Here is a 15,551-nt window from a genome sequence, read left to right on the forward strand (position 1 = left end):
TGCTCCAGCTGGCGCAAGGCTGCGCAACGTGACCTCTGTCCTCTTGTCACGCTGGGCAGTGTGCACAGCCGTGGGAAGGGGGAACCGGGTAGCGTCAGAGCACTCTGCTGGTTGTGCTCAGTGCGGCCCGGCATTTAAAAAATAAACATTTATGGCCAATGCCGGGATCGGAGGCTTCCAATCCCTGCCATTTTTAGGACAAGATCCCGGGATTGCCTCCATAGTGCTGTTATATGGGAAAAAAAGCAGGAACATCATGAAGGGGCTCATGGCTGTCTTTCCAGAGTGTATTTTTGTAGTGTGAGTGGTAATGGTGTGCGCTATATGCACATAAATTGGATTTTGTGCAATCTGACACATAACGTGTATGTGCACTAATTATTCTAGGCAGCGACTGGGTCACTTTTGGTAATAGTGAAAACCTGGTGTTCCTACAGGACATATAGACAAACATTTGTTTTTAAAATTAACTAGTCTTCTCAAGTACCACCTCCTCTAGCAGAACACCATATTACTAAATCAGCATTTTAAATCAGGACTTGACAAAGTTTTCTAAAATCTAGGAGCCAGGATGAAAGTGTAGGAGCCAGACCACCGTCCCCCCCCCCCCCGAAAAAAAAAACAGGAGTGAGGAGCAGAGCTGTGTGTGTTATGCAACTGTTATACACACACTATACTAGTCCACAAAATGGTCACAGTTGAATGGATACAGTAATATGGAGGCCTCCTCACTGCTCTGCCCAGCTCCCCTGCTCCACGCCCCACCCTCCAGTAATAACGGACCACTTTTCACAGAAAATAATGGTGCCAGAAAGCACAACAACCCCCCCCCCCTCCCCTCGTGGTCACACCATTTACCCTACTACCTGAGAGCTCTATGCAGCCAGAGATAGGAGACAACAGACAGCCGGGACCGTACAGGAAGATCAGCGTGGACTGGGACAGACAACAGGGATCAGAGCAGGCCAAGATGGAGAGGAGTCGTCAGTGCATGCCAGGACAGACACAGGCACAGCAGTCACCGCAGGCGACACTCAGCACATGCACTCCTGTGCATGATCTGAACACCGCAATACTATAGGCACGAATCTCCGCCGGAGCTGATGAGGATCTGCTTCCTCCCTCACTGCAAAATCTAGTAGCCAGCCAGCAAAATCTGGTAGCCATGACGACCTGGCCCCCGGCTTTTGTCGAACCCTGTTAAATGCATATTTGAGACGACAAAACCACTGGCTCCAGCATGTAGCCAATAAGTACACCCAAGTTTTCAACAGAAATAAGAAGAAAACAAATACAGCAATACAGTAGTCTAATAGGGTTGGGCAAAGGATGTCGGCCCTCAGGTACCCAGCATTCAGAATCCCGACCGATGGAGGCAAGTATATTACCCTTTCCCCACCCGTAGACTAAATATAACCCCCCACCCCCACGCCCCTATCCCGCAGCTTAACCCTAACCAAGTGCCTAACCCTAGCCCTCCCCAATACTTACTGTCGGGATGCCGGCACCGGGATTCTGACTGTTGCCAGGATTCCGGCATTGACAGCCAGGATAACTACATCCCATCTAATGAAGTGCATAATTCCAAACAAGCCACAAAACAATACATTGCTTTTTATGTTTTAGATTTATTATAACATGAACCTCATTAACATGTGAAGGGTTACGGAGGTTGTAGATCAGTCTTATAACAAGTATATTCTTTGTATATACAAGTACTGGGGAAGGTTGAAAATAGTTTTAGGAGTCCTATTGATCTCTCCATTCCTTTGGTGTAACTCTGCCAATTGGAGATAAGTTCCAGCAAATGCCTGTCTGTGTTATAACCTAAAATAGCCATAAAAAAAAAAAAAAAAAGAAAAGAAAATCAGCATTAAAAAACAAGACATTAATTTAGACCACAGGTTCTCAAACTCGGTCCTCAGTACCAAACACAGGTCTTGTTTTCAAGGTCTCCTCACAGAATCACAAGTGAAATAATAAGCTCCACCTGTGGATCTTTTAAAATGTGTCAGTGAGTTAGTGTTCACTCTAGCTCCGGCGGCACGGCAGGGTGCCGGAGCTAGAGAGGGCAACTTTGTACGCACGGGCGAAAAGGGAGCGTGGCCATAAAAGGGGGCGTGTCTATAAGATGCGTCCCCTTTTTCATCATACTTGGGGCATGCCCGGCACTTATGGACATGCCGGGCAGCCCCCAAGCGCTGCAGACAGGGACAACAGATGCCGGGCGCGAGCGCCCGGCGTCTATTCTCCGGCGGTGACCGGGTCACCGCACATTTCTCCACCCGCGGGACACTGCGTCCCGCGGGTGAAGACTGCACCCGCAGCCTGTGAGGGCAGGGTGCTTTTTGCCCTCCTTCTGGAGGGCAGGGTGCTTTTTGCCCTCCACAAGGAGGGCAGGGTGCCGCACCCTGCTAAAACAGCCTAGCGGGAACGCTATGAGTAATGACTACACCTGTGTACCTGCTGGGTGACCTGGAAAACATGCACTGTGTGGGGTCTTGGGGACCAAGTTTGAGAACCACTGATTTAGACTTTCACAGACAGACTAAGCAACTGATTGGATATTTATTAGAACTGGAGCCTACAAATGCAAAGATTACACACTTTACACAGCACTGTGCAGCTTGTCTTGTTTATTTCTATTTCATTACACAGAACAAAAAAAAAAAAGGCACTTACAGTGGGTTATAGAAGAGAGTGCAACACATTACTGGACTATACGAGAGGACAGGAGAAGTAAAGCAAATATGAATCTAGTATTTTAAACTACACAAATGATTTAACAATTTTCAGATAGTTTTAATACTAAATTCAATTTACATTTGCACCTATCAATGCATTCTGTATATATTACAAAGTGTTAAAAGTAAAGAGCACAGTTTATTCATAATAAAAACAATGTGTAAAATAAGGCTAACATAATGACACAATTTAATAAAAACAGTGTAGGTGTCTGGATCAGTCATATGTAACACGTGTGGCCTAGTGCATTATAAGCAATGCACTACTGAAAGTATATTTCATGGTCATTCTTTCCTATTACCACTGACCTTGTAGAAGTTTTAGACCAATTAAGAAAGCTAACAAAGCAGTTTTACATGGAGAGAACAGGTAACATAATTTATTATATATATATATATATATATATATATATATATATATATATATATATATATATATATATATATATATATATATATATATATACACACATACATACACATACATACATACACACACACTGCATTTGCTGGGTGAATTATAGCTGTACTCCTGTCCAGCCTTGGGTATGCTGCTTGTTTGACATTTTAAAAATGACACTCAAGCGACTGTAGAGACCAAAAGTAAGCTGCAAGCTCTAAGCTTGTTGCTCCATGTTATTCTTTACAGTCCTGCTCCAGTGTTCTCCCCAGAATATTTTTCCAGCCGGGTGGCATCCAAAAGTAGCCGAGTGGGCGCCTTCGCAGTTATGCACGCTCCAGGATAAGGGGTATCTCCCTTACCAATCCAGCCCAACAGGTCTCAGGCTGCTTCCCCACTGGCTCTCAGTCAAAAGTGCCCATTATACAGTGCCCCCTATAGTTTTCCCCTTTATGCATTGCCCCCTGTAGTTTAACTTTGCCCTTATGCATTGCCCCCTGGCTGAAGTAGTTCCCCTAGGTTTAAATAGTGTTCCTTATGCAGTGCCCCCAGGCTTAAATAGTGTCCCTTATGCAGTGCCCCCAGGCTTAAATAGTGTCCCTTATGCAGTGCCCCCAGGCTTAAATAGTGTCCCTTATGCAGTGCCCCCAGGCTTAAATAGTGTCCCTTATGCAGTGCCCCCAGGCTTAAATAGTGTCCCTTATGCAGTGCCCCCAGGCTTAAATAGTGTCCCTTATGCAGTGCCCCCAGGCTTAAATAGTGTCCCTTATGCAGTGCCCCCAGGCTTAAATAGTGACCCCAGACTGGTCCTGGCCCCAGCCCAGCACTTACCTTTACTTGCTTGCCACTCGCTGACTGGATCTAACTAGATAGAGTATTCTGTTCCGGTGCACATGCATTTAGTTCACATAGAGCATTTCATAGTACTGTTAAAATATTTAATCTTTATTTGATTACTATTAAAATTGATACCATATAGGGTTACCAATAAGGCGAAATATTTAAAATATAATTGATAGTATAGATAGAAGTGTGCAAAGGAATAAATAAATGTGTTTAAAAGATATTTTTGTAACTGCTGATAAATATATATTTCTCTTCTGGATGGCTTGTAATTAAATTAATTATTATTTGGCCTCACAGCATCATTAGTTCATTGATCTTTATTTGATACCTTAAATTCAATACTACTCCAGTATTAATCAGCTATTTTGCAGTAATTGCTGTAATATAGCAGAGATCATAATATGTCAAATCATGAATAGCAGTCTGAGAATTAATACTCATAACATGTAGTATCTCTGCCGTGCTGCAGTCTAACAATGTTTAAAGCAAAGATACATAATATATTATTAATGTAGCAAATTCTTAAACTGTGAAGTATGCTTTATACAAACAGTACAGGCCATAGCATTGTGAGAAATCATCTACAACATTGTTAGACTGCAGCACGGCAGACATACTACATGTTATGAGTATTAATTCTCAGACTGCTATTCATGATTTGACATTATGATCTCTGCTATATTACAGCAATTACTGCAAAATAGCTGATTAATACTGGAGTAGTATTGAATTTAAGGCATTAAATAAAGATCAATGAACTCACACGAACTAACGATGCTGTGAGGCCAAATAATAATTAATTTAATTACAAGCCATCCAGAAGAGAAATATATATTTATCAGCAGTTACAAAAATATATTGTAAACACATTTATTCATTTGCACACATCTATACTATCAATTATATTTTAAATATTTTGCCTTATTGGTAACCCTATATGGTATACATTTTAATAGTAATCAAATAAAGATTAAATATTTTAACAGTACTATGAAATGCTCTATGTGAACTAAATGCATGTGCACCGGAACAGAATACTCTATCTTTTCTTTTGGTTTGTTTGATAATTGTATATTCTAGAGTATACGGTAGCAACTCAGTGATGTAATTTTGTGGTACTTTTCCCTTATCGTCATCAACTGAGTTAGTGTTTCACACACACACACATATATATATCTATTTATCTATATATATCTATATATATCTATATATATGAGCTTATATTAAATAACAATGTATATGAACAACTAGTGCAGGATCACATTCAATTCTCATGGATCTAACTAGATCCAGCAGGCACGTGGAGCAGGCTCTTTACGTCACAGGTGACGTCATGACGTCACCCGCACAGTACATCACTGGGAACGCTGGCCTCTGAAGCGATCGGAGTCTTTAGCCTCAGGCCACTTCAGAGGCCAGCGTTCCACAGCAGGGGTTGGCTGGGCAAAGTGCCGGGCGGCAAGCTGTTTCTACCGGGCTATACGCCCTCAGAAAACAGCCTGGGGAGAACACTGCGCTCCCAACTTTCAAAGAAGTGAAGAAATGGCTGCATGGTACAGCCCCCAAGTTACCAGTTAGAGGAGGGGTGGCTAGGGTAATTTTTTTAACCAACCTGGGAATGCAGTTTTAAATTACTCTTGTGAACTAACCACCTTCGTTCCCTCGTCTCTTACCAGCAATGCCGATTCTGTATGTCCACCCATTTGTTGGCTGCAGGTTCATTTAGTGCTGATTCGTTACCTAACACCCCTCCCCTCCCCCCCCCCCCCCCCCCCAGTTATCATAGCTTGCCTTTCCTAGCCACAGCGAGTCACTATTATACAGTTCACTTCCTACATACTCCATGTCTTTGAAAATACAAATGTGTTAATTGCTATCCTATATACAGTATTGATATATAACTATGTGCTAATAACTGTACAACACTGATAACACCATGTAACATCATAAATAATTCATAATGAATACTCACATAACCCCAGATAGAGGCACAGAACAATGTGCCAGATACCAAAATGAGATTTCCATACTTGTCATGAAAGTCTGGTCCAGCTTTGTGATGGGCCTGTCTTGAGACAGGTCTCTGAAGGCCACGAGCTAGAAGTAACAGCAAATGTACAGAATGACGTCAAAAGAAAAAAAACAAAAAAAAACTGCTCAATGAGCTTGATTCAATTCAATGCGAATTGAATGGCGCTGGGAATGAGCTCCCAGAGCTATTCAATTCAGCGCGCTGCTAAGCCCAACTAAGGATTCCTACTCTAATCCCTCCTGGGATGTGAGCAAAAATCCGACAAAATTACAGGCACGATGCTGTTTTCTGCCCTTAGTGCGGAGGAAACAGCATCGCGCCAGGAAGTTAAGTCAGAATGCCCGTTCTCGCGACTAAACACCCTGTTTATTGCGCGAGTACAGGCATTCCCCAACCAATCAGCGCGCAGAACTGAATTGCTCAGGGAGCTCCTTCCCAGTGCTATTCAATTTGCGTTAATTTGAATTGAGCCCAATGTCTAAAGTGACATGCCCACAGATCTGGGTCATCAAGCTGAATGCCTAGCAAGCTTACTTTATATGAAGTTAGGTGGGTTTTTTTTTTAAATCTCTTGTCCTTGCAATGTTGACTTTAGATTGTCATTTGGAAGATTTTACATCCAAGTATCTTTACATATTAAGGTTATTTATACAAATGTAATAGCTGTTAAGTATTTTCAACTGCCAATGCACAACAAAGGATATTCTCCTATGCTCAATCCCACTATGCCAGTCTGACATGTTAAAGTGGTGTTTAAACGTCAAAACGGAGGCGGCCTATAGGGATTCCATAGTATTTGTAATGAATCCAGCACAGTGAGCAGGAGAGTCCCATAAATGTAGGCAGAGGTGAGATATGAAACATGTTCCCTGAATTATGTGCATAAATGCTTTACAAAATATCCAAGCATCATAAATGTGACTGGCTATAATGCACTTTAGTACAGTTTCATTAGGCAGAAAAACAATACAATATATGGATGTAAAATTGCTGAAGATAAAAAGGAGCATTCATTCCATCCATTAAATAGTCTTGAAAGAAGTTACATTTAGGATACACAGCTCTTTAAACTTTTGTACCCACAGCAACATATAACTCTTATATTTTGTATGTATGCCTATATTTCTGCATATAGTTCCCTATAGAAGAACGTCAAAAGCAGATTAGAAGAGTAGTCCAAAAAGAGCAGTGAGAACATAATCTGACACAACTGGCATCATTTCATAAAACCAATTAGTTGGAAGAAAAATGTTTATAGGAATAAAATCAGTTACATGCTATGTGTATACAAGAGGCTGCTCCACAGACATGGACGTATACAAAGTTCTAGCGTACAAAGATCACTGCCAAGGTGACCGGGCACCACCCAGCCCCTGTGCTGCTGTGTGATTACAGGAGGCATGCACAGGGACAGCAGCTTGCTGCTAGGACATAACATAGGTAATACACCTGTCCCTGTGCGATTACAGGAGGCATGCACAGGGACAGCAGCTTGCTGCTAGGACATAACATAGGTAATACACCTGTCCCTGTGGTGCTATGTGATTACAGGAGGCATGCACAGGGACAGTAGCTCGCTGCTAGGACATAACATAGGTAATACACCTGTCCCTGTGGTGCTATGTGATTACAGGAAGCATGCACAGGGACAGCAGCTTGCTGCTAGGACATAACATAGGTAATACACCTGTCCCTGTGCGATTACAGGAAGCATGCACAGGGACAGCAGCTTGCTGCTAGGACATAACATAGGTAATACACCTGTCCCTGTGCGATTACAGGAGGCATGCACAGGGACAGCAGCTTGCTGCTAGGACATAACATAGGTAATACACCTGTCCCTGTGGTGCTGTGTGATTACAGAAGGCATACACAGGGACAGCAGCATGCTGCTAGGACATAACATAGGTAATACACCTGTCCTTGTGCTGCTGTGTGATTACAGGAGGCATGCACAGGGACAGCAGCTTGCTGCTAGGACATAACATAGGTAATACACCTGTCCCCGTGGTGCTATGTGATTACAGGAGGCATGCACAGGGACAGCAGCTTGCTGCTAGGACATAACATAGGTAATACACCTGTCCCCGTGGTGCTATGTGATTACAGGAGGCATGCACAGGGACAGCAGCTTGCTGCTAGGACATAACATAGGTAATACACCTGTCCTTGGAACCAGGAGGACGCAACAGGAGACAGGGCTGGGAGAGCTGACAGCGTAATGCTGGGGAGGGTAGCGCGGGTCTCATACTGCCATCCTCAGCTACGCACCCGGTGTGTACACCACAGGACGCTGCAGAGCCGGGCAGGGGTCGGCTATGTGAGTATATATAATGTGTGACCCCCAGGCAGTGACTGCGACCACCTCCCAGCAGCGGTAAGCAGCCTCCCCCTCCTTGACAGACATGCAGCGACTTACCGGCCGCAGAAAACGCGGATCTCGCCAAAGGGAACATCGCTACTACCTTCTCGTATTACCCTTGAAACAAATAGCGAAAAACAAAATGGCGGAGCCGGATATCCTGTCACTGCCACGCCCCTGTGACCAGGAAACACAGCGGCCGCGGGGCATGCTGGGATTTGTAGTACTTTAGGAAGCTTTTTATCGTGCTTGTATTTAGGAGGCTGAAGTTAGCCTCTTATTCGGCCAGCTACTTATTCACTTCTTATTTGTGCTCCAGCTTCTTATTTAGAACATGTTATATTAAAACATTTAACTAAAGTTAGATCAAATAGTTAACACTATGTAAACAAAACATTGTGTCCAGTGTAGAGATGGACATCGGAAGCCCACCATCATATAATGGCAGTGCTTCCACCATTGAATCTTTCGATGCGATGGTAACTAACCAACACATCAAAAGAATTCGATGGTAAAAGCTATTTATATGATTAGTCAAGGGGCGGGATTGTGGGCGGGGCTTAGGAGGCAGGGCTCGAAGTCGGAGCAAAAAAAAAAAAAGCCAGGCAGGTAGAGCTGAGGAGCAGGAGAAACACTGTCACTGCTGCTGCTGTATCACAGCTGGACACTTAACAAAGTAACAAAAAACTGAAGTGTAAAATGGGGGAGGGGGTTCTGTATGCTCCCAGGGAAGAACCACATGGCTAGAGAAGGTATCAGAGGAGTCACTACCAGCCAGGCTGCTTAGTCCTCAGATGTGTGATAGGTGAAGGAAGGGATAATGTAGGATCATGAAGGAGGAATTGGATATAATGGAAAAAAAACCTTACAGCACCAGCAGAGACATTACTGTCCATCTCTGCAGGTGTACACAATGCTCTGAGACTGTGAGAGCCAATCAGAGCTAGCAGCAGTCTAGAGAGAGGGGGGGAGGGGCGGCTGTGGGTCACGTCTGAGGCAGTGAGAGACAGCCTCCAACAATCCCAGCAGCATGAGCCATGGAGATTTTGAGATGCAGAGACACAGCACAGAGTAGCCAGGAGAGGTATAGCATGTAGGATTTAAAGAATAGAAGCCAATATCGGAACACCATTGAATGATTACCAATTGATAGTGGCAAACATCGGAATGCTGCCATCGAATGGTAAAAACGCTAACATCGAAAGAAAAACATAGTTGGTCGGCAAACATCGACCATCGATGTCCATCCCTAGTCCAGTGCTGGACTGGGACATGAAAGGCCCACCAGGGGAATGCAATATTAGGGGCCCACTGAAAAACTTCCAACCCCCTGCAGAACACATTTATTTGTCCCCTCAAAGGGACCTCTAAGTACCAGGTGCATGAGCCAGGGACTCGGGGAATGTAGTTACTACAAACACGGTATGGAACACAGACAGGACAGACAGACACTAAGGATATGGAACACAGGGCTTCATTCAGAGCCGCTCGTAAGCTGCCGCTCGTTCGTTCCGAGCGATGTTCGCACAACTGCGCATGCGTACGGATCGTTATACGCATGCGCAAACCAGTCAGTGCGGCCGAAAATCGTTTGTTCGTTAAATAGCGAATGCCTGCTATTTTGAGTGACAGAATGAGGCGTATGTGGGTGGTAACAGGGGAAGGTGCTTGAAAACGGGGAGTGGAAATCCGAACGCAGGCGTGCTTAAAGGTCAAAACGGGCGTTTTAAGGGTGTGCTTATTTAAAACAGCAGCGTCATTGACCACATCACTTGGTTATTTTATAGCCAGAACTGCTCGCAAGATAGCGGTAGGAAAAACCAACCACAAGAATAGCGAGCAGTTCATACGCTGTTCGATGTACTCGATTAATCTATTAAATAGCGGACATGACGTAGGATGTGAGCGGCCAGGGGGCATATTTTTCAAAAAAACGACCGCATGTTTTGTTCGCTCGTTCAGACCTAGAGGCGTGAACAGACCGCAAAGAGCGAACGGTTCATTTGAATAGCCACCCCGGACGCAAATAGCGTCCGGCTCTGAATCAGACCCACAGGCAGATACAGAGGATATGGAACACAGGGCCTGATTCAGACCCGGTCGCAAGTGCTGAGCGCTCGCAACCGGGTCGATGGTGGCCCACAGCGCATGCGCACGACGGAGCTGGCTCCGTCGTGCGTATGCGCGAGACCTGGATAGCGACTGGCAATCCGCCGCTCCGGGTCTCGCAGCAAAGGGGGCGAGCTGTCGATGTTGAGTGACAGCTCGCCCCCTTTGGTGGGTGGGCCGGGGGGGGTGGCTGCCCAAACGGAGGTGTTCCCATGAGAACGCCTGTCGTTTGGGGGCGGCCCCACTGACATCATGAGTGATGTCAGTGGAGAGATTCCGGCTCTGTTAGAGCCGAAATCTCTCTGGGGCTTGCGGCCACGAGACCCTACCACAAGGGTCTCGTCGCAAACCCGATGGTCGTGATGGTCTTGACCATCGCGATCATCATCATGGCCGCTCGCGATAGCTGTGGGTGGTCACTCACAGCTATGCGAGCGGCCAGGAGGCCGTTCTAAAAAAAAAAAAAAAAACCCGGTCCTGATTCAGAGTGAGCGCTCTGTCAGAGCGACCGTGTCTGAATCAGGCCCACATTCAGGACAGGCAGACACACAGGATATGGATCACAGACAGGACGGCATACAGAGAATATGGAACACATACAGGACAGGCACATGCAGGATATGGAACACAGACAGGAGAGGCAAACGCAGCATATAGAACAGGGGTGGGAAACCTTTTTTCTGCCAAGGGCCATTTGGATGTTTAGAAAATCATTCGCGGGCCATACAGAATTATCAACTTATAGATTTGCCTGCTATATAGAGCCCAGCCCCATAGGAAAATTAAAAGACTCACCCAGGCCAGTATTGTACGACTCCAGTTAAGTCTCCTCTCCTCCAAAATAGCAGCCAGACAGCAATGGGTGCTCCAGCAGGCACAGATACCCACTGTCTCACTCAGTCATCAGTCACTGGGTGTAGGGGTGCAGCACCAAGGCTCCCTGGGAGTGCATCAGCAGGGCTCACTCCCTCCTCCTTCAGCCCCTCAGATATTCAGCAGCACTGTATTATTAATTGAAGACAGCCTGAGGGCTGCCTGACTCCGTGTCCCACTGCTCTGCGCTGCACCTCTCTGTCCTCCTCCAATTAAAATGTCTGCAGGCGGGCTGAAGGAGGATGGGCGGCATGGGGCTGGACAGTGCTACATGACTTCTGATGTCACACTGCGGTGCCACGTACAGCCGGGCAGCGTCTGAGCAGAGTGCTCAGGGCTCAGCGCTGCCCGGCAAAAAACAAAGAGAGGGAAGAGAGCCACAGCTGGACGGGCCTGATAAAATGGTCTTGCGGGCCGGAGGTTCCCCATCCCTAATATAGAACACAGACAGGACAGGCAGATGCAGGATATAGAACACAGACAGAACAACCAGAGGGGCATATTCAATTAAACCTCGCAGCTTATTGCCGCGCTGGGCCTATTCAGTTAGCGGGGATTCCTCAAGCGCCAGTCTCTGAGACTCCGCGCGCAAGTTCCCAAAGTTGGACTTTACCTTGCAGCTCATGGAGGTGCGATGTAAAATCCACGTAAAAAACACCAAATCGGGCTTGCACGTGTGGGAAAAAAACATTGATTCCGCTGTTTATGTGGAATCAGTGTGTTTCCGCTCGTGAGTCCCGATTTTTCGCTGCGGGCAAAAGGTTACTTTATTGAATAGCTTTTCCCCGCACCGCGGGGATTCTGGCCGGCAATACGTCGCGGGATAAACCCCGCGGCTAATTAAATACTTACCTGAGTATGAAACATAGACAGGACAGGCATCAAACACATGCACTTACATTTGCTATGCTGCTACTGTAGTGCTAACAGCTGGATGGATCCCTGTGAATCAGAGGGGAAGGAGGGCTGCAGACAGAAGAGCAAACTCTAGAGCAGTGATTCCCAACCTCAGTCCTCAAGGCACACTAACAGTCCTGGTTTTAGTGATATCCATGATTGTGCACAGATGGTTAAATCAATATAACTACTAATTAAGTCACCTGTGCTCAAGTATGGCTATCCTTAAAACCTGGACTGTTAGTGTGCCATGAGGACTGTGGTTGGGACCCCTGCTCTAGAGGCTTCCTCCTATTCCATCTGTGTTGAAGCCCTGAAGGACAGCCACAGCGCTGCTGTGTGGCTCCTGCCCTACATTCAGGACTCCACTTCCATACTGCCTGTATCATCAGAATGTCATATCCCACAGCTGTCGCTTCCCACGTGACAGAAAGGGGTCTTATACATGCTGCTTATTCCTTTCCTATATATGCTCCTTATGCGCCTCCTATACATTCTGCTTATGGCCCTCCTATACTTGTTGCTTATTCCCCTCCTATACATTCTGCTTATACCCCTCCTATACATCTGATGACAGGTTCGGTGGGCAGACACATACACGCTGGGCACAAGGGTGGTTTTAGACCAAATTAAGCCCTATGTGGGAATTTGTTTTGGCGCCCCCCACCCCCTCCCTGCCCCCATAGACTCAGATACACACTGCCACCATATCTTCATACACGCTGCCCACCATAGCCTCACACACATTGTCCTCCAGACCTCACACATACTCATTTCCCCCATAGCCACACTCACTGCACCCCATAGCCTTACACACACACGCTGCCCCCATAGCCTCACAAATACACACACATGCTGCCTCTCATAGCCTTACCTACATACTGCCCCCATAGAATCACATACACACCCACTGCCCCCCATAGCCTCACACACACACTGCCCTCCAGACCTTACACATACTCACTTCCCCCCATAGCCTCACTCCATACTTGCCTACTCTCCCGGGACTGTCGGGAGCCTCCCGACAATCGGGTGCTGCTCCCAAGACTAGGCAAGTCCCCCAGAATGGATGCCGGGCATTGCCGGCACCCCGCTAACCCCCGCGCCAGCCGCAGAAGTGGGCGGTGTGGGGCTGTGATGACGCGATTCACGTTGAATCGCATCATCGTAGTCCCGCCCCGTGCCTTATAATGCCAGTAATATTGGCATTATAAAGCGGGGGGCGGGGCCATGATGACAAGATCGCATAGGCACGCCCCCGCTCTGCCTATTTGACCCGCCCCATCCTCCCTGCTGGACATACCTGCCAGCCCCCTCCCGTATTCCCCTGCCGAAATGTCGGCAAGTATGCCTCACTCATACTCTAAAAATTTTGAACGGCGGCAGAGGCTAATGGGTGGTCCTGTGCACCCCCGGACCACCCCTTAGTTTTGTCTATGACAGGATGTAGTCAGCACCCTGGCGCACACAATGCCAGCAGTCAGAATCCTGGCTCCAGAATCCAGGCAGGCTACAATCCCGACCGTAAGTATTAGGGTTAGGTTCAGGGTTTGGGGTTAGCCTGCGGGAGGGGATGGTTAGGTTTAGTCTGCGGGAGGGGATGGTTGCACACACGCGCTCTGCCGCCATAGCCACACACACACTCTGCCTCCCATAGCCTTACCTACATACTGCTCCCATAGCCTCACATACACACACGCTGCCCCCATAGCCTTTCCCGTAGCCTCACGCACATGCTGCTCCCCTCACAGATCACACTGCCCCCACTTCATTGCACCCACTTACAGATCACACTGACTCATACTTACCTACCCTCCCGATTCGGCCGGGAGCCTCCCGAAAATCGGGTGCCGCTCCCGGCACCCCGGAAAGGCAGGCAAGTCTCCCGGCCCCAGCGACTCACCTGCATTAACCCCGGCAGCGGGGGGCCGATGACGCGATTCGCGCTGAATCGCGTCATCGTAGCCCTGCCCCCTGCATCACAATGCCATTAATCTCGGCATTGTGAAGAGGAGGCGAGGCCACGATGACGCAATCGTGCTGTCACGCCCCATGCCCCGCCCCCAAAAGACGTGTCATCCTCTGAACCACGCCCCTTTCCCCACGACACGCCCATTTTTGCCTGCTATACTCCCCCGTGTGGTTGCCGGACAGCTCCCTCCCGGAAGGAGGGAGCTCAGTGTCGGCAACCCTGCACTGACTCCTCACACATAGCCCCCCCTCACAGATCACACTAGCCCCTCACACAGTACCCCCCTCACAGATCACACTACCTCCTCACACAGCCTCCCTCACAGATCACACTGGCCCCTCACACAGTACTCCCCTCACAGATCACACTGGCCGGTCACACACCCCCCCTCAACAATCACACTTGCCCCTCACATAGCAAACCCCCCTCACAGATCGCACTGTCCCCTCACACGGCCCTCCTCATAGATCACACTATCGCCTCACACAGCAGCACCCTCTCACAGATCACACTGTCCCCTCACACAGAACCCACTCCCACAGATCACACTGTCCCCTCACATAGCAGCCCCCCTCACACATTGCACTGTCCCCTCACACAGCAGCCCACTCCCACAGATCACATGGTCCCCTCATATAGCAGCCCCCCTCACAGATTGCACTGTTCCCTCACACAGCAGCTCCCCCTCACACAACAGCCCCCCTTCACAAATCACACTGGCCCCTCACACAGAAGCCCCCTCACAGTTCACACTGTCCCTTCACACAGCAGCCCCCCCCACAGATTACACTGGTCTCTCACACAGCAGTTGCCCCTCACAGATTACACTGGTCCCTCACAAAGCACCCCCCCCTCACAAATCACACTGGCCCCTCACACAGCAGCCCCCCCTCATAGATCACACTGTCCCCTCACACAGCAGCCCCCTGTAATGGCTGCCGACACTTGGAACTCCTGGAGGGAGGCAGGCCTACTAGGCACAATAAACTGGGGTGATCTTAGGAATTACCTTTTTATGGAACTTAGTAGCACAGAATAAAAGTAAAATAGAATTTATTCACAAAAGAAATATAATCAGCAAGGTCTCATATAAAGTCTCAAACAGCACAGAGGTTCACATATGCAATAATAAGTATAGGAGGTAATCCCCAAATATATACAGTCAGGTCCATAAATATTGGGACATTGACATAATTTTCAGATTTTGGCCTCTATTCACCACCACAATGGTTTTGAAATGAAACAAACAAGATGTGCTTTAACTGCAGACTTTCAGATTTAATTTGAGGGTAATTACATCCAAATCGGGTGAACGG

At 47.3% G+C, this 15,551-nt stretch overlaps 1 protein-coding gene across 1 annotated transcript; it reads right to left on the reverse strand.

Annotated features, from left to right (window-relative positions):
* Nucleotides 1-1,608: 1,608 nt before the first annotated feature.
* On the reverse strand, nucleotides 1,609-8,549 carry COX7B (cytochrome c oxidase subunit 7B). The gene is made up of 3 exons (XM_088445498.1): nucleotides 8,442-8,549; nucleotides 5,963-6,087; nucleotides 1,609-1,827 (listed from the first exon to the last, which is right to left on the reverse strand). Exons 1-3 carry the CDS (start codon nucleotides 8,476-8,478, stop codon nucleotides 1,750-1,752), a joined length of 240 nt encoding a protein of 79 aa, XP_088301624.1. The 5' UTR covers nucleotides 8,479-8,549; the 3' UTR covers nucleotides 1,609-1,749.
* Between the last annotated feature and the right edge of the window lie 7,002 nt (nucleotides 8,550-15,551).

Source organism: Taudactylus pleione, unplaced genomic scaffold (genome assembly GCF_031769625.1).
Source record: "Taudactylus pleione unplaced genomic scaffold, aTauple2 ptg000381l, whole genome shotgun sequence".
Taxonomy (NCBI): domain Eukaryota; kingdom Metazoa; phylum Chordata; class Amphibia; order Anura; family Myobatrachidae; genus Taudactylus; species Taudactylus pleione.

What these genes read in the sequence shown, in the direction of transcription:
- COX7B (XM_088445498.1), bottom strand. Translation starts at nt 8,478, where the DNA reads ATGTTCCCTTTGGCGAGATCCGCGTTTTCTGCGGCCG. An exon ending in ATCCGCGTTTTCTGCGGCCG is followed by an intron (nt 6,088 to 8,441) that starts GTAAGTCGCTGC and finishes TGTTACTTCTAG; the next exon opens with CTCGTGGCCTTCAGAGACCT. An exon ending in GTGCCTCTATCTGGGGTTAT is followed by an intron (nt 1,828 to 5,962) that starts GTGAGTATTCAT and finishes TGGCTATTTTAG; the next exon opens with GTTATAACACAGACAGGCAT.